The 18,156-nt window shown below is 55.2% G+C and overlaps 1 protein-coding gene across 11 annotated transcripts; it reads left to right on the forward strand.

The window, feature by feature from the left end:
- Nucleotides 1-2,377: 2,377 nt before the first annotated feature.
- On the forward strand, nt 2,378-18,130 carry PPP1R12C (protein phosphatase 1 regulatory subunit 12C). 11 transcript variants are annotated; one of them, XM_016154270.2, is made up of 22 exons: nt 2,378-2,973; nt 6,703-6,833; nt 6,912-7,030; nt 10,215-10,374; nt 12,412-12,556; nt 12,650-12,724; nt 13,443-13,516; nt 13,592-13,719; nt 13,824-13,942; nt 14,154-14,312; nt 14,388-14,455; nt 15,098-15,199; nt 15,420-15,510; nt 15,706-15,789; nt 15,874-15,934; nt 16,075-16,160; nt 16,261-16,301; nt 16,415-16,478; nt 16,702-16,806; nt 17,127-17,177; nt 17,367-17,417; nt 17,495-18,130. In XM_016154270.2, the coding sequence occupies exons 1-22, from the start codon at nt 2,647-2,649 to the stop codon at nt 17,579-17,581; spliced, it is 2,328 nt and encodes a 775-aa protein (XP_016009756.1). In that variant the 5' UTR covers nt 2,378-2,646; the 3' UTR covers nt 17,582-18,130. The 11 variants fall into 11 exon arrangements, 9 of the variants coding, with proteins under 9 accessions (XP_016009756.1, XP_016009762.1, XP_016009757.1 ...); XM_016154276.2 differs by having other exon boundaries at nt 16,078-16,160; XM_016154271.2 differs by having other exon boundaries at nt 13,824-13,897.
- The last annotated feature ends 26 nt before the right edge of the window (nt 18,131-18,156 follow it).

Below are 18,156 nucleotides of genomic sequence, written 5' to 3' on the forward strand. Positions count from 1 at the left end.
CTCTGTCAGTTGTGTGGTTACTGTCCTATGGTCTTGCCTTTGTTCAAGGGGTGAGTGCTTTGGACTAAAGTTTTGTGTCCCCTCAAATCCATAGTGGAAGCATGAACCCCCAATTTGATGGAATTCAGAGGTGGGGCCTTTGGGAAGTGTGGTCAGGGTTAGCTGACGTCCTGTGCATGGGGCCCCTATGATTGGGTCAGTATCATCATGAGTAGAAGAAGCGACCAGAGCTTGTTCTCTCCACCATGTGAAGACATGGCAAGAAGGTAGCTGTCTGCAAGCCAGGAGGAGGGCTCTCAGAGGCACTGGGCCATGCTGGCATCTGATCTCCAGCCTCCAGAACTGTGAGGAATGATGGCTGTTTTAAGACTCCCAGTCCGTGGTCTTTTTGTCATAGCAGCCTGCATTGACTATGACAATAAGAGTATTCCACCAGCCTCCACAAGCAGGTCAGCCATGGGGTGTCTTTCACAATATACTTCTCTCTTAAATGTAAAAGTCTCTTTTGTGCAAATAACTCTTGCAAGGACAGTTTAAAAATAACAGAAATCAGAACTGACTTATAATGTGCTTGGGTAGCCCTGTTTCCACACTGGACAGGAGAGTAAACTGGATACTTTGCCAACATTCTCAGTTCATCCCTTTATTTGAATCATCTTTATGATGTAGCCTGGCGTCTGGTTTTCTGCCTGTTACGAGGGAGAGGGAACATTTTTTTTTAAAAATCTTTCTGAGGTTAATGAGCAGAGTATGAAAATGCCTGTACACAACCAACATCTTCTACCTATCAAATAATTTTTAAACTTGAATCCAAAGTCAGAGTAAAGATTGCTAATAGAGCTTATGGTGGGAGTACGTCCCAGTTTGTTGTGTGGAGTAAGCAGATACCTCAAATTGTGTCTCCCACAAATAAACGATCAGTCACAAAAGTACAGGTGTATTCACATGAAAGCTGTACAGAAATCATAAACACAAGCGCCCATAAACAGCACATACTCAGCTGCAAACATAATCGACAATGCACACAATTATGTATCGAGATTATATACAGGCCAGAAATACATAACATACGGTTGATTAACGGCTTTTAGGTTCCCTGGAGAAGATCGGTGTGTATCGGTACGGGAACTGTGGGGTTCAGGATGACACAACCCAAGAGCCACCAGGGTTGCTAACCCTTTTCTATCTACGGCTGGCGTTCCCCAGGCCTTGTGGGTTTTGTAGTTTATTTCTTTGCACAGGCCCAAGGACTTGAGAGCGGGCGGAGTCTGTCGCCTCTGTCCAGATTTCAGCGCCTCTGTGCGACTTTCATGGGTCTCTGTTCCAGTCTCAAAGTGCCCGCATCTTCCCCAATTTGGGTTTAGGTGCAGGATACCTCAGGTGAGGATTACTTCAAGCTTTACAGTGCTGTGCATGAGACGACTCGCCATCTGAAGCAATTCCAACGCCTCGCCTTGGACTACAAATCCCAGCATGGCTTGCGAGGAAGTAAAGGCTGGACTACATTTACTGGCGCGCTCCACGTCCCTGGGTGCGCGCGGGAGAAGGGCGTTCATCCAGACCTTGGGTTCCTTTCCTGTTATGATCCAAAGGTTACCAACAGGGACTTTGGACTTCTCTTGCCGTTGAGGCTGATTTTTTAGGGTGTTTGGAGGCTCTGGTTAGGACCAACTGAACCGTTAGGGGCGGGGCCCCGCGGACTACATTTCCCAGCGTTCCCTAAGGCTTTTGGCCAATTGCCGTGACCCTAGTACTGCAAATTAATTCCCAGCATGCCGTAAGAGGCCACTCGGGGAGCCTTGGAGGCGTATTGTCTTGAGTAACATGGGTTTTGCGAGCTCACTTTCCCATGGTGCCCTGGTGTTTCACACGACCGAGGAAATCTTTTCACTCGTTCATTCAAAAGCTATTTTCTATCGCTTACTCTTAGGCTCAGTTCTAGGCTCTGGGAACAAGGAGCGCCCGGAGAAGACAAAATAAATCCCTGCCCTCCTGAAGCTTATTTCTAGTTGCAGGAAGTACAGTGCCAAAAAATAAGTCATATGGTATGAGGAAATCTCTATGATAAGGTCTATGGAAAAATCAGTTCTCTACCTGTTGGGACTCCAGGGCCGTCGTGAGTACCTTTCCTACCGGATTCCTTCGCCTAGATGCTGTGACTACATTTCCCAGCATGCCCCGAAGCATTCCCTCAATCAGATTTCCGTTTGACGCCTGGGAACGAGGTGGCGCTGACCGAGGGCGGACGAGGCCCCGGGGTGGGCTGGGGCGCCGATCTGTTGCAGGGTATTGATGCCGTCGGCATTGGTCGAGTCGAACACAGCGCGGGCAGGCAGCGGGGCCAGTGTCCCTCGAGGTTTAGCGAGGCCAGAGTTTTGCCATTGCCAACTTCCGCTTGTAGACTCCATTTCCCAGAGCTCCCCGCGGCTCTCTACCGGCTGCGGACTGCATTTCCCAGCGCTCCCCGGGTCGGCGTGGTGACGTTGCGCGCCAGGCGGGGGCCGGCAGGTCCTCCCGCAGGCGGCTTGGGGCGAACGGTAATTCCCGGCGGCCCTGGGGCGGGCGGCGGCGGCGGCGGCGGCGGCTCAGGGTTGAGCGTTCGCTCGCTCGCTCGCTCGCTCGCTCGCGGGGCGGGCGAGCAGCGCGATGTCAGGCGAGGACGGCCCGGGGGCAAGCCCGGGAGCGGCGGCGGCAGCGGCCCGCGAGCGGCGGCGGGAACAGCTGCGGCAGTGGGGGGCGCGGGCGGGCGGCGAACCTGGTCCCGGTGAGCGGCGCGCTCGCACTGTGCGCTTCGAGCGCGCCGCCGAGTTCCTGGCGGCCTGTGCGGGCGGCGACCTGGATGAGGCGCGCCTGATGCTGCGCGCGGCAGATCCCGGCCCGGGCACCGGCACCGAGCTCGACCCCGCCACCCCGTCGCCCTCCCGCGCGGTGCTCGACTCGACCAACGCCGACGGCATCAGCGCCCTGCACCAGGTCAGCGCCCCGTCCCCCCTCCCGGGACCTTGTCCGCCCTCGGTCTGCGCCACCTCGTTCCCCAGTCCAGAGTCACTGTTGCCAGTCTTGGTCTGCACCAGCGATTCCGGCCCCAGCCCTTGCGATCCTATGCTGACCTCCTGTCCAAGCCCCCTTTCCCATCCCACCCATCTTGAGCCCCCTCTTCCAGTCTTGAGCCACTCGAACTGGCCCTGGTTTTTGCCACCCCGCGCTGCCCTCTCCCTGGACCCCCTGGTTTTGTTACTTGGCGCTGTCCTCGACAGATCCTGAGCACCGTCTTCTAGTCTTGTTAGTGCCACCTCCACCCTTCCACTTCTTCCGGCAATGCTGGTACCCCCTTTGGCTCACTGTTGTCCCCTTCTTCCAGGCAGGTACCACTCCTTGAGGAGCATCCTGTTTCCTGGGCCTATGCGCCCTCCTCCCCTGGTCTCTGGCCCGGGCCAGCTCTTGGGTAGGCCCAGATCTTTCCATGCCACTTCTTGAAGGTTCCCCCTTCTCCACCTTGGTCTATGCCATCTGTTGCCATCTAAGGGTGCTCTTTCCTGCGAGTTCACTCTGGCTTTGAGGCTCTGTACCCTTGAAGTAGGTGCTTCCCTCATCTGGGGTGCCCCACCCACTCCACCCCAAGCTCTCCTAATTCTTCTAGGACCTTTGCCTCCTCTTGCCTCCCACCATACGCCTTCTCCCAGGGATGTTTCTTCTGCAGGCATCTTCCTCCTCCCTTCTTCCCCCTTCCCATGGCCAGGCCTGCCTCATCAGCCTTTCTCTGGGCAACCTCAGAGCAGCCTCCTCTTCCCAGCTTTGAGCCACCCCTCCATCCTCTGGTCATCTTGCTTTCTCTCCCCGGATCCCCTCTCCTCCTGTGGATTTGGGGAGCTTCTCCCTCCCACAGACTCTCCTAGTCTTCTGGCATGTCACTTTCCCAAGAGTTCTAGAACCCTGTTGGTTCTGTCCTCCACAGACCGGGCTCCCGTGCTTTTCCAAGACACTTTGGTTGCTGCCTTCAGTGTCTCTGTGTCCCAGAAACATGTTACTCTCAGGGTCCTCACTGGTTCTGGGTGCTTTTATCTATCTCTTCCCCTTCATGGAACCAACCACCCGACGACCGGCCACAGAAGAGCCTCTGTCCCTAACTTCATCCCTGAAGCCATCTCTCTCCTAGTCTGCTAGTATTGATCCAGTCCCAGCCCTTTCCTCCCTGCCAGAACACCTAAGGTTTGGTTCCTGGTGGAGCAGGAGAGGACCCCAGAAGGAGAGACTGGCAGGGGTGAGGTGATTGTGGTGCTTGCAGAGACCTGCTTAACGCCTGGGAAGAGGACCTCAGAAGGACGAGCTAGCAGGGGATGGGGCGATAGGGGTGCTTGCAGTGGCCTACTTCTCAGCACCCAAGAGAGGACCCTGGAAGGAGGGGGGCTGGCAGAGGGTGGGGCGATGGGGGTGATTGTATAGGCCCACTTCTCAGTGCCCTGGAAGAGGAGCCACACAGGAAAATAGAATAGCCTGGGGTTCTCATCTCAGCTCCTCAGCCTTGAATTAGCAGCTTTTCTCTCTGTGCCTCAGTTTTCTTATCTCTGAAGTGGGGCAGTCGTCAGGCCCTCCCAAGCAGAGTGCTGGTGGAGGAGGACGATTGTGTGTGGAGAGCTCCCTCAAGAAGCACCCCAGGCCGTCAGCTAGGGGAATAGCTGCCCCTGGTGTAAGTGCTGCTCCTCCCCACTTTTTCTTTCCCCACCCCCAGGCCTGTCTCAGGCAGAGGCCCTTGTGCCATTTGGAGCATTTTCTTCCACCCGGAGGAAGTTCTGCTTCCCTGAGGCCTTGTAAGGTCTCAGAGATAGACCAGCCCAGGAGAGGGTTCTCAGGCTTCAGTGTTCGTCTTTCTCCACCACCATCCCCATCCCCTGGCTCTCCTGGACCTTCCCTAAGGGGCCCTGCTCTTCAGACCAAGCCCTGTTACCCAGCATTGCCTTGGCCTGGACCCTGCAAAAGGCTGCTCCAGCCTTGCCCGGCAGGCTGCCTTTCACGTGGGAGCCTGCTCCCATTGCAGGCCTGCACTTGGTAAACTCACTGCTGGGGCTCTGAGGGGGCCCACAGGGTTAGGGCATCCAAGGTTCAGGGAGGGACGTTCCCACTGGGGGTCACAGTGCCAGCCAATGGGGGAGTTAGGTGTGGGTCAGCTTTCAGTGTGGGGCGACTAGCTTGTGCTGGTTTGCCCCAACACTGGCCTGGCTTTAGTATTGAAAGTCCCAGGGCCATCACAGCCCCCAGCCCCAGCTAGATGGGGCTGTCACTCCCCATCTGAGGGAGCATTCTAATTTTTCCACCTGGGTTGTCTGTTCTGTTCTGAGTATTCCTGGACTGGTCCCCAGGCATCAGCCCCCTGTCCTGCTTGTGTCCCTAGGAGTTCTCAAACCTCAGTTCCCACCTCAGGCCAGTTTGGGAACCACCTGAGGAGGCAGTCCTTCCCCTGAGACTGCCTTATGAATTCCTGGCTAGGGGTCTGAGGTCACGATTTAGTAGGAGGTACTGGGAGCCAGGATTCTTAGGTCTGAAAAGGGAGAAGGCTGGGGGCCTGGACTCCCGGGTCTGAAGGAGGAGGGGCGGGGCTTGGATTCTTGAATCCCTGGTGCCCAGGCCTCAGGCATCTTTCACATGGATGCTTGTGCGGGGCCAGGTCCTTGAAAGGGAAAGGCTCATCTCCCTCCTTGCCCCCCTCCCCCATCGCCATGACAACTGGGTAGAAATAAACGGAGCCCAGAGTTCATCCTGTTCCCAGGGCCGTGCGGCCCCCCTCTCGCAGCCTGAATTTCCATGACTTCATGCTCTTGGCCCTTGTGGCTCCCCCCCAGATGGGTGGTTTGGAGAGGTGAGGGGGTTGGGGGGTTAATATACTCTGAGGACCCAGGAGTCCAGGGCCACCCGCCTCCCTCAGACCCAGCACCCCTGGTGTTTGCGTGCACCCTGGGGTTTTTGTGTGTGGATCTTTAATTCTTCCTCTGTCAGACAGAACCCTGAGAGTGAGAGGAGTGGGGCTGACGCCTGCAGAGACTCCTGGGCACAGCGCCCTGTGCATGGTGCATCCCCTGGGCACACACACTGATGCAGCCTCCTCTTCCACCATAGGGGTCCTTCCCAGGACCCTCATTGCCCCAGGGTCCCAGGGATCTGTTGGCTTTACTGGCCCTTCAACAGCCTTGGGCCCTGGGGGCCCAACCACCTCCTCTCAGGGTGCAAGGAGGGCCTTGGTCAGTTCCTGGAGAGTTTCTCCTGGGTCTGAGGGAGGAGGGGTGGAGCATCTTCTCTTGGTTCATCCCTAGAAGCCTCCTGTTGGTGGTGACTATGGGAACGCGTCGGTTGCATCTGACAAGCACTATTCAGGATTCTCACACCTGTGTGAGAAGCTCCCCTCTTCTCATCTAGTTCTGACTTGCTGGGAACTGGGAACCCCCGCGCAGTCTCCACTGAGCTCCAAAGGTCTGGCCGACCTAACTGTTGGGCAGCCAGGAGTGTCTCCAACAGCCGGGTGGCTGGAGGGGCCTTCAGGGGCCTGGCTGGTGCCCTTCAGAGCCTGTCCTAGATACATCATGGTCTTTTCCTTGAATGTCATGGCGACTGGTCCCTCCGATGTGTCTCATAGTCCCTGTTAGAGTCCTGCCTTGCTGGGTGTGTGACGTTTGGAGCAGGTGAGGGTTGACAGTTTGCCCTTGCCCCCAGGCCTGTATCGATGAGAACCTGGAGGTGGTGCGCTTCTTGGTGGAGCAGGGTGCCACGGTGGACCAGGCAGACAATGAGGGCTGGACGCCCCTGCACGTGGCTGCCTCCTGTGGTTACCTGGACATTGCCAGGTGAGGCAGGGGGACGGTGGGGGGAACCCAACAGGGAGCCGGGGCTCAGACTCCTCAGCCCTGACCTCCCACCGCCAGGTACCTGCTGAGCCACGGGGCCAACATTGCCGCTGTCAACAGTGATGGGGACCTGCCCCTGGACCTGGCTGAGTCTGACGCCATGGAGGGTCTCTTGAAGGCGGAGATCGCCCGCCGAGGTGGGCCCTGGATGCTGCTGGGGACGGGGCTCAGAGGCTGGCCTTCCACTTTCTAGAATTCTGACTTCTTCTGTGCCTTAGTTTCCTTACCTGTGAGGTGGGGGTGTAAGTACCTCCACTGGGCATAGAATTAGAGCTCAGACTGGGATTGTCATTTTACCATTTGAGTCACTGAGGACATTGAATGGGGCTTGTCAGGGAGTGAGGTTGTGGGACCCCTGACACAGGTGTTCTGAGGACTGTTTACTGAGGGGAGTAGAATGCCTGGGCCCCCTGGGGACTGGTTTGCTATGCTCAGGGTCACTGAAATCCAGGGCCCCCCAAAACTCTGTGTCTGGCCATGTTATTTTTTCTAAGGAGAATGTGTGTTGCTGCTAGGGGCTTGTGATAGTCCCCCTACAAACTTAAAAGTGGCCATCTAGGACAAGTTGATGTGAGATAGCATAGGCTGTAGGCTGATTGCCTTGGAAGAAGAGGACATGAGGCAGGTTGGTTGGGGGACACGAACAGTTTCATCAGGTCTCAGGGCTTATGATGCCCGTGGGGCTGCCGCAGGAGCCCTGAGCCTTGAGCGTGGCTGCCAGGGTCTGGCTTCTTGGGTTGGTGTCCTGGCTGTGAGGGTGACTAAAAATGATGGCAGCACTGCTTGGGATGGGAGGTGTGAGCACTGGTGTGGAGGACTACGGAGGAGGTAAATGACGAGGGACGGGTACAGGGTGTCAGAGGTAATGCCTGGATTCTCAGCCATGGGACAGCATGGGCAGATTCAGTGCCCCAGATGAGGAAGGGACAAATGAAACGTCATCTCTCTATATAATGGGATAGTATTCAGCCTAAAAAGGAAAGAAACTCTACACATGCTACAATATGGATGAACCGTGAGGACATTATGCTCAGTGAACTAAGCTGGTCACAAAAAAATACAAATACTGTGTGGTTCCATTCCCATGAGATACTCAGTAGTCAGATTTGTAAAGACAGAAAGTGGAATGGTGGAGACCAGGACTGGGGGAGTTACTATTTTGTAGTTTCAGTTTTGTAAGATGAAGAGAGTTCTGGAGATGGTGGTTGGGTGGTTGCACAGCATCTTAGGTTTTGCGGACCACTCACCTTGCTTGCTGCCATGGCGGGGACAACAGCCAGCTGTGTTCCAATAAAGCTTTATTTACAGACACGAGTGGCTTTCAGAGCAGGCAAATCCATAGTGACAGGCAATAGATGGAGGGTGCCAGGGCCTGGGGGGTACAGGGAGTGACTGCTCAATGGGTATGGGTTTCTGTTTGGGTAGATGAAAAAGTTCAGGAAATAGATGATATGCTGGTTACACAGTATTGTGAGTGTTTTAGATGCCACCAAATTGTACACTTCAAAATGGTGAAATTGGTAAATTTTATGTTATCTCTATTTTACTACCACAACAAAAAAAGTAAAAATCCAGATGTGTGGCCTGCACCCCTAGGCTGCAGTTTGCTGGCCCCAGTCAAAAGCTCTGTAGACACAGGCACATCTCCACAAAAAGCACATTTGAGAAGGATGCACGTGGATATGCAAAAGAAGACAGCACTTCCAGTGGTTGCTGAATCAAGTCAGTCAACTCAGCCTCTCCCCTCCTTGAAGTCAGGTGCCTTCACCTGTAATGGGATAGGATGTAGGTGACTCCTTTTAAGGAAGTAGCAGAATGGGAGGGAGAGGGTGAGTCCCTGCATCCCCAGCACTCTCCAGAAGTCTCCACCCAAGACTGGGCTGCAAGATGGGCCTAAGCAGTGAGATGCCCCTGGAATAGCTACCACTGTCCAGTCCAGCAAGCCAGGAAACTCAAAGGTGGTGCCTATGTACCATGGCACCAGGTGGCGCCAGTGCAAAGCCTGGACTTGGATGGATTTGGTCTTCAAGCAGGGATGGCAAGGGGACTGTTTTTGGGACTCCACATACAGCCTTAGAGCAGAAGTTGACTATATGGGTAAGGATGTAATAGTACATGCTCACGAAAGCTAATTCGTGATGATGTTTAGCTCAGGGGTTGCAGGGAGCCAGACAAGATCAGTGAGGGACGTGTAGGAGGCTTCTGGTGTCTTCGTCATTTTAATTGTTTAAGCTAAGTGATGGTAAATGGGGTTCTTTGCCACTTTGGTCCGGAGCCTCAAGTGTAACTGAAAAATTTCAAGCAGGTGCATTTTAAAAAGTGAAAAGAGAGGTGAAATTAACTTCAGTAACATTTTATTTAACACAGTATATCCAAAACATTTCAATCAATATTAAAAACAACTTTGTGAATTATTGCACACTTTTTTTTTACTTCAAAATCTAACATGTGTTTTACATTTGTGACATCTCAGTTCGGACTGGCTATGATTCAAGTGCTCGGTGTGGCCGCGTGTGACTAATGGCTGTTGTGCAGGACAGCTCATCTCCACCCGGCATTTTGGCAACTGTGAGAAATTTCACAATTGAAATGATAATAGACAAAAACTACCCAGGAGAGATTGAACTTTCTTAGAAAAGACCATTTTTGATTCTTATCTCAGTAGTTTAAGAGGCGAAAGAATACGGATTCTCGGTCACAATCCACAGGTAATAGTCCCACCTTCACAAGGCTGTTTGATCCCAAATCTGTTCTCATGTAATTTCAAGTCATAACTTGCTTTTTGCATCAGTAAGTGCAGGCCAGTTTCCCATGAAGCCAGTTGGGTACAATGAAGTTGACTAAGGCAGAAATCGATGGGTTTCGGTGGTAGCACAGCTGTGACCAGGGCTCACTCTTGGGGAAGACAGATACGGAAACTGCTAGGCGGCTTCTTGCTTGGTTTACCCTTACTCATGGTGACAAAATGCATAAGGAGGGTTTGCTAAGGATTGTATTGGTGGCAACAGGAAGAGTTAGATGTAGTCAGATGCTGGATTTGCTCAATCAACTAGGTTTTATACTTAAAAGGAATAAAGGTGATGCTTTGGTTGGAATGGGAAAAGGTCAGCAATCTTTATTCTCACAGCCCCCAGCGGTGACTCAGAGACCCCTAATGGAACCCCGCACTGCACAGAGCATGGGTGGGAAGTCACTAAGCTGGTCCAGGCCTTCTGAGTCCCAGAGGAACACACAAGTGGAGAGGGAGGGGGCAAGGCACAGGGCAAAGCTGTGCTTCCTGTGCCTTGGGGTGTGAGTCCCACCTGTCACCCCTTCTCCCAGGTGTGGATGTGGAGGCAGCCAAACGTGCTGAGGAGGAATTGCTACTTCATGACACAAGGTGCTGGCTGAATGGGGGCGCCATGCCCGAGGCCCGGCATCCCCGCACAGGAGCCTCTGCCCTTCACGTGGCTGCTGCTAAGGGCTACATTGAAGTGATGAGGTGAGCTGAGCCAGCGTTGACATTCCCTGTCCCCTGTTCTTTGTGGGGCCAGTCTGTTTCTTCTTATTGTCTTACACCTTTCTGTGGATTTTGTCCATTTTTATCTTTTCCTAATGTATGTATTTAAGTCTATGTATTTGCCTCCAAATACAGCCTTAGCTGCTCCCACAAGTCTTGAAGTATAGGCTTTTTGTTCAGTTTAAGATGTTTTCCAATGTGTAATCTTTCTTCTTTGACCCATAGATTATTTTGAAGTATGTCCTTCATTTCCAAATCTGAGATTTCCTAGTTGTTTCATTACCCATTTCCTGGCTTAATTGCACTGGGGTCAGAGAATGGGGTCTGTAGAATTCCAGATTTCTGAAATTTGTTGAGGTTTGCTCTATTTTATACTTCAGTGTAAATAAACTGGAAAAGAATTATATTATGGAGCACGTTGCACTGTGCAGGTTGTCAGATTAGCTTTGTAGTCATGCTCTCTAAGTCTGTGCCCTTAGCGATTCCTTTATGCTTATTGTTAGTTACTGTAAGCTATGATAAAAAAACTCATGGTTGTGGATTTTGCCTGTTCATCCTCGTAGTTTTATCAATTTTTGTGTTACATATTTTGAGGCTAGGTCGTTTGGATTAAATCGTTACAGTGTACCTCCTTTCTGTCACCCACCTCAGTCATGTCACACTTGGCTGCCCCATCCCCTTCTCTTGGAGCAGTGGGTTTCAGTTCTTGTCCTCTGGCTCCCTGCTTTCTCTTTAATTCCCCGCTTTTTCTTTTGTGACACTATACTTTATTTTTGGTATGAATGTGGAAGTAAGATGAATCTCTCCATCTCTGCCTGCCTCCATGTTGCACCCTGAGGCACATTGTCCAGTGTGATACCTAAGAGGGCCCTATCAGCTCCAGGCTCATGTCCCAGCTCCTCATAACTGCTTCTGGAGTAGAGTGCCTTGTGCTTGTAGTTCCAGCAAAAGTCCTGGATCTAGCGTTCAGTGAGCTGCCTTGGGTACCTACCTGTCCCAGAGTTGATCCTTGTGGCAAAGAGGATGGGATACTCTAAATGATCAGGCCAGAGGTGTGCCTGTTGAGAAGGAGTGACTGTGTGAAACACCTCCCTGAGCAAACCCCAACAAATTCCAGCTGGCTATGGCCTTTGACACCCCAAAAACACCAGGAAGAGAACAGCAAGTATGGGCCTTGGAGAAATGGTGGGACACCCACCTGGCAGGGTAGGAGATCAGGGAACTCAGGGAGCAGGTGAGTGACAGGTCAGCAGGGCCACACAGAGGACCTTTTGTTGAAAAAGGTTCTTTGTAAACTGCCTTGTCTCTCCATCTTTTTCCGCCTTGCTTTTGCCGTTGCCTGTGGACACAGCCTAAGGCCCATTCACTATGACAGGCGTGCTGCCCTAAGCCAAGTTTGTGGAACAGCCCTGGACTCATAGCCCCACTTTCCCCCCAGTCATGTGGTTTAAGGGGGTGACTGTGACCTGAGGAAGACCGTCTAAGCCAGGTCTCAGCCTCGGCACTGGTGGCATTTGGACCAGGTCACCCTTTGCTGTGGGGCTGTCCCCTGTGCTGCGGAATGGCTAGCAGCTTTCCTGGCAGCAACATGCTAGATGTTGGCAGAGCCATCAGCTGTGACAGCCAGAAATGTCTCCAGACACAGGTGTTTCCTGGGGTGGCGTCACTCTCTCTTAGAATCAGTGCGCTGAGCCCGCAGGTTCCTAGGGCACTGCTGCCCTGGCCACCCCTTCTGGGTTGCATCCTTTTCACAGGCTTTAGAGTCCCCACCCTCACTTGCAGGTACAAGGAGCAGGCTTCCCAATGCCACCTGTTGGGCCAGGGGTGGGATGAAAGCCTGTAGCAGAGTGTCACTTGTGGGGAGGGCCTCTGCGCGGTGGTCCTTGTACCACCCAGGCCAGGATGGATGATTTCAGCATTGTCATAGCTGGTACTGTTACCACTGCATGGCTGGCTGCCACAGCTCTTGACCCATAATCCCTGTCCTGGTCCTTGACCCCAAGACTCTCCGGCCTCCAGGCTGCTCCTCCAGGCTGGCTATGACCCCGAGCTCCGAGATGGGGATGGCTGGACCCCTCTGCACGCAGCTGCCCACTGGGGTGTGGAGGATGCCTGTCGTCTTCTGGCTGAACATGGTGGGGGCATGGACTCACTGACCCACGCGGTGAGGCCCTGAGGCCCCAGGACTGGTGGGGTTGGGTCGTTGGGAGGGCCCTATACCTCCTTCACTATCCACCCCTTCTCACATCCCCCACAGGGGCAGCGTCCCTGTGACCTGGCTGATGAGGAGGTGCTGAGCCTGTTGGAAGAGCTGGCCCAGAAGCAGGAGGATGTGAGTCTTGGGCCCCTTCCCCTCTTGTTAGCTCCTGGGAGGCCAGAGAGGGAGGGCTTCTTATCCCCTCCAATCCCCAACTCCCCGAAGCCCACTGCCTAGGGATGTGTTGCTCCCCACCAGTGACTGAGACCAGAGGGGACTATGGGGAGGGCAGAGCAGGCAGCCCCAGGAGGCAGGGCATGGGGTCCAGATGGACCTCGGGATGTGGACAGGGTCCGCCAAGGCTTAGGCTGGGGCTCATCACCCCTGGGATGCCCCCCAGCTAGCACTGGGCCGGGCCTTGTTGCCGGAAAACTGGTGTGGACTTGGGCTCTGCCATGGATTTGTGGCGTGAGCTTGGGGAAGGCTGAGGCTGGCCAGGCCTATGTCCGGGTGTGAGGGGTCAGGGAGCTTTGAGAGGGTCACTGCTAGGAAGTAGGGGATGAGAGCAGAGCCTAGGAAGTGAGAGGCCCAGTGAGAACAGGATGACAGTGGGGGCATATAATGCACATGGACCTGAGACCAAGGGTGCCTCCTGCTGATGCTGCCTGGCCATCTGTAGAACCTGACGAGTTCACAAACCCTACGTACTGCCCTGGACTGAGCTGCCTATGGTCAGAGCACTGTGAAGCTATGTCTGGCATAGCTGCACAGAGTGGTCCTTCATGTTGGGGACATGGGACCCAGGAGGGACCCCGTGTCCTTCCCTTCCCCAGCGGCCACCTTTCTCCTGCAGCTTCGGAACCAGAAGGCAGCCTCCCAGAGCAGGGCCCAGGAGCCCCAGGGGTCCTCCAGCAGCAAACACCGAAGGTATGGGTGGTGCCCAGAGGCGTGGGCTGGAGGCTTCCAGGGATCGGATCCTGACACCTTTCTCTTCCTCACCAGGAGCTCTGTGTGTCGTCTGAGCAGCCGAGAGAAGATCTCCCTCCAGGACCTGTCCAAGGAGCGCCGGCCTGGGGGAACTGGGGAACCCCTCATACAGGATGATGATGATGGAGAGGAAGCCCTCTCAGGTGAGGGGCTGGGGGCTGGGACTCCCAGATATGAGGGTGGAGGGGCTGGTTCTCAGAAGCAGATGGCATATTCTTGTGACCATTCCCATCTTCTTACCCAATAGAGCCAACCCCTGCAGAATCTAGAACCCTCAATGGAGTGTCCTCCTTGCCACCCCCTAACCCTGAGGGCCCCGTGGTGAGTCTGGATGCCCTGGAGGCCATGCCAGCCTTGGGAGTGGAGGTATACTATGAATCCTGTAAACTTCTTGTCAGGGCGGATAGGGTGAAGACTATAGTTTCCAGAATCCTCCAGGGCAACTACCTTTTTCTGGCTGCACCTGCCCCTGGGGCTAATGGAAACTGTAGTTCGCTGTGGTCCTTCTGGGGTAACGCATGGAATCTATGGGGAAAAGGGCCCCTTCTCCATAGCTGAGGCCTTTCTCTTCTGCCAGGCTCCCAAGGAGGCCCCCTTCTCTAGGCGGTTTGGCCTCCAGAAGACAGGGAGTGCTGGTACCTTGGGCCCCGCAGATATGCGAGGAGCCGAAGGCATCCTTGGGGACGGGCTGCAGCGCTCAGCTTCCTCCTCATGGCTGGAAGGGACCTCCACTCAGGTGAGTGGGGTGAGGGGCAGGGGACCAGGCCCTAACCAGTTGAGGAGAATACCTGCTCTTTCCATCTTTTCACAGGCCAAAGAGCCCCGTCTTGCCAGAATTACCCCTACACCCTCCCGGAGGGTGCTGGAGCCCTCTACACTGTGAGTACCAGGGGCCTGGGCCACTCTAGGGTGGGAGGCAGGTCTGGCTTCCAACCTTGTCAGTATGACCTTCAACGTGTCTGTCTGTTCTCTGGGGTTTGATCCCCGCTGCTTTGCCTTTTTTCCTTTTTTTCTGTCAAGTTAGAGCTCACAGTAAAACTTGCAAAGTTGTAATGACCTGGCCTCTTGTTGCATTTCTCCCTGGCTCCCATCTGTCTGTCTCTGACATGGGCACACTCCTGTCCTGGGACCTTTGCTCAAGGCCCTCCTCTCACACCCACAGGCCCCCCTCCCAGTTCATGTCACCTTCTCTGGGAGGCCCGCCGTGACCACCTGCTCACAATGCAGGAGTGTCCACACCATCCTGTCTCCAGTCTTCACTATGTTTCTTTTCTCCAGTGTGTTTTATCCTGCCGACGTATCCTATGACCGACTAACCTTTTTATGTTTATTGTTTATTTTGCATCCTTTCTGCTCAGATTTGACTCATCGGGCAGTGGTCATTTGTTTCTTTTGCTCACTGCTGTGTCTTTGGTGCCTGCCACATAATGCGAGCTTCAGTAATATTTGCTGAATGAATGAATTCACATGGCGTGCGAGCTCCAGGCCTCCCCCTTTGGATAACTCCACTCCTCCCTCCAGGTTTCCGGAGCCTGAATCCCCAGGGAAGCCAACTGTCCCTGCAGCCCTTGCAGCCCCTGCAGCCCCTGCAGCGCTGGCAGTGGACTCCCGGGACCGCCGGAGGTGAAGAGCCCCTTGGAATCCTCTGTCTCCCCAGCTAGGAGAAAACTATATTACCCAGGAGGCCTAGGGCTTTGGGTGGGAGCTCCCAAGGGAGAGTTTGTCTCAGGGTCTGCTGAAGTTGAAGTCTTCTCAAGGAACGTGCCTCTCCCAAGGGTGTCAGCCATGGGTTAGGGATAGGGCTCAAAGGAACCCTTCCTGAGGTCGGGGGCCCTTCACTCAGGTCCTACCAGATGCCTGTGCGTGATGAGGAGTCTGAATCTCAGCGGAAAGCTCGCTCTCGTCTTATGCGCCAGTCTCGGAGGTCCACGCAGGTGTGGGGGGTGGGATGGGGGCCTGGACTTGTGGTCTGAGGGAAGAGGAGCTGGGGGCCCAGACTTCTGGGTCAGAGAGAGGAGGCTGGGAACTAGACTCCCGGGTCCGAAGGAGGTGGCTGGGGGTCTGGACTGGGGGCCTGAAGGGGTTGGTCCCTGAGCCCTGGGGTCCCTGACTACCCACTCTCCCTGCAGGGTGTGACTCTGACAGATCTGAAAGAAGCAGAGAAGGCTGCAGGGAAGACCCCAGAGCCAGAGAAGTCGTGTCCACAGAGCCTGGTGAGAGGTGGTGGAGGTCAGGTGACTGGGGAGTGGGTGGTACAAGAAGCCATCCTCCTCTCACCCCATGTCCCTCTCCCACAGGATCCTCCCCGGTGGCTCCAAGTCCCTGGGGTTGAGAACTCTGCTGGCCCTTCCCAGAGAGGTGAGGTCTGGCATATTCTGAGGTCTGTCCTCCTAAGCCCACCTGTTCCTTTCGGTTGCTGTCTTCCTGTTGTCCTGGGGTCTTGGGCCCAGGGACCCTGACACCACATAGAGGGGATTCCTGATTCCTGTCTACCCCAGCAGAGGCGCCCGACGGGCAGGGTCACAGATCACAGGCCACCAGGGAGCTCCGCAAAGTTGGCAAGGAGTGGAGGGGGCCAGCAGAGGTGAGGGAGGCAGCTGGAATTGTGGGTGGGCTTAGGAGGGGCTGTAGGAGTGGGGCCAAACTCCCCTTCGGGCATTCACTGAACCCCAACCTTCCTGCAGGGGGGAAAGGCGGAACTGGCAGACATCAGCCCAGAATCCAGGTACCAGGGAGGGCAGGGAAGGTTGTGGGCTGTCCAGGACTGCAGGGCACGCCCTGTGACAGTGGCTCTGCCTCCATTCCAGCACTAACCAAGGGTTGCCCCTCATCTCGCAGGCAGCAGGACCTCAACCCAGAACCCCACCCAGAATTGGAAGAGCCTGACGGAGGCTTCAGGAAGGTTTGAGATCCCACCCCACGATGGGCGCTGTTACCCAACCCCACAAATCCACCTTTACACACCTGTCCTGCTGCCCCTGTCAGTGGCTCTTCCTGCCAGGTCCCCTGCATCCTGCTCTCACCGCCTAACCTGACCTCACCTGGGTGCAGTTGGCCCCTTCTCCTCCCCTCCAGCAGCAGAGCTGGCAGGCCTGATCCTGGGTCCCTCCTCCTGGTGCCCCCAGCTCTACGCAGAGCTGCGCAGTGAGAACGAGAGACTTCGCGAGGCCCTGACTGAGACTACACTGCGGCTGGCACAGCTCAAGGTGGAGCTGGAGCGCGCCACGCAGGTGAAGGCCTGTAGGCGGCCCCTTTCATCCCTGTGCGGGGGACTCGTGAGGAAGGAGCCACCGGTGGGGTCTTAAGCAGGGCTCCGCCCCTAGAGGAGCGGGCGAGGACTCCTGGGGGCGGGGCATGAACAGGGAAGGGCAGGGAGCTGGGTTCTGCTGAAGAGGAGGGCCTAAGGGATGGGGCAGAGCCCTGGGGCGGGGCCAGGTCGGCAGTGGGTGGAGCCTATCGAGCTGTGGGCCGCCTCACTGTTGCTTTCCCCTCCCTGGCCATTGCTGTTTGGATATTTCTGTGACCCCTGCTCTTATTCTGTCCCCATCAGAGGCAGGAGCGTTTTGCAGAGAGACCCGCCCTTCTGGAGCTGGAGAGATTTGTGAGTGGGGCAGCTGGGGTGGGGCCAGATGTTTCCCCAGCCTTCCAAGCAGAGGCAGGTCTGGATGAAGGGGCCATACTGACCTTCTTACCTGGCCCTATGAACTTCCTCACCTTCCTCACCCCTACTCAAGCTCTGGCCTTCTCTGACCCCCAGTCCCTCGCCCACACCTTCCCCCATGTATTGCAGGAGCGCAGGGCCTTGGAGCGAAAGGCGGCCGAGCTAGAGGAGGAGCTGAAGGTGAACATGCTCAGGCACTGTGGGCTGTGGGCTCTGCCTGCTCAGGGCCACCAGCTTGACTCCATCCCATCCCATAGGCCCTGTCCAACCTCCGGGCTGACAACCAACGGCTCAAGGATGAGAACGCAGCCCTGATCCGTGTCATCAGCAAACTCTCCAAGTGACTCCAGAGGGCCTTCCCCACACCTGCATTTATACAGCTGCTTCTGCCACACGCACCTCTTCCCCTGCGTGAACACGAGTGACAGGGCTCCCAGGGGAATCTCTGAGAAGCCATAACCTCCTCTCGGGACTTCCAGACTAGGAGGGGAGGACAGAGTCCCCAGGAGCTAAGGGGGGGCCATCCGTGGTCAGGATGGAGGTGGGAGGCTGAGCCAGGTAGGGGGACATTGCTGAGGGGGGACCAATGCTGGAGGTGGAACCAGTAAGGAACCAAGGACCAGGAAATGCTAGGACCAGAGTGACTGTCCGGAGGTCCCCTCTCACGTGCGATGCCACCCAGTCACCCCTCTCACTCCTGAACAGGGATCCGAGAATGTGCCAAGAGTCCCGCTGGCCTCGGCCAGGTGGGCCTGTATATAGGGTCCATGTGCAATAGGGAGGGACGTCTTCTATTTTTTGCTGCCCCCTCCCCGCCCACCTTCCGGGGCAGGGGGAGAAGGTATTTTTGAGACAAAGCACAGGCACCACAAATAAAAGTCGTGAAGTTGCCACTCAGTGACCATATTCGGAGTTGGAG

This window comes from Rousettus aegyptiacus, unplaced genomic scaffold (assembly GCF_014176215.1).
Source record: "Rousettus aegyptiacus isolate mRouAeg1 unplaced genomic scaffold, mRouAeg1.p scaffold_m13_p_14, whole genome shotgun sequence".
In the NCBI taxonomy this organism is placed as follows: domain Eukaryota; kingdom Metazoa; phylum Chordata; class Mammalia; order Chiroptera; family Pteropodidae; genus Rousettus; species Rousettus aegyptiacus.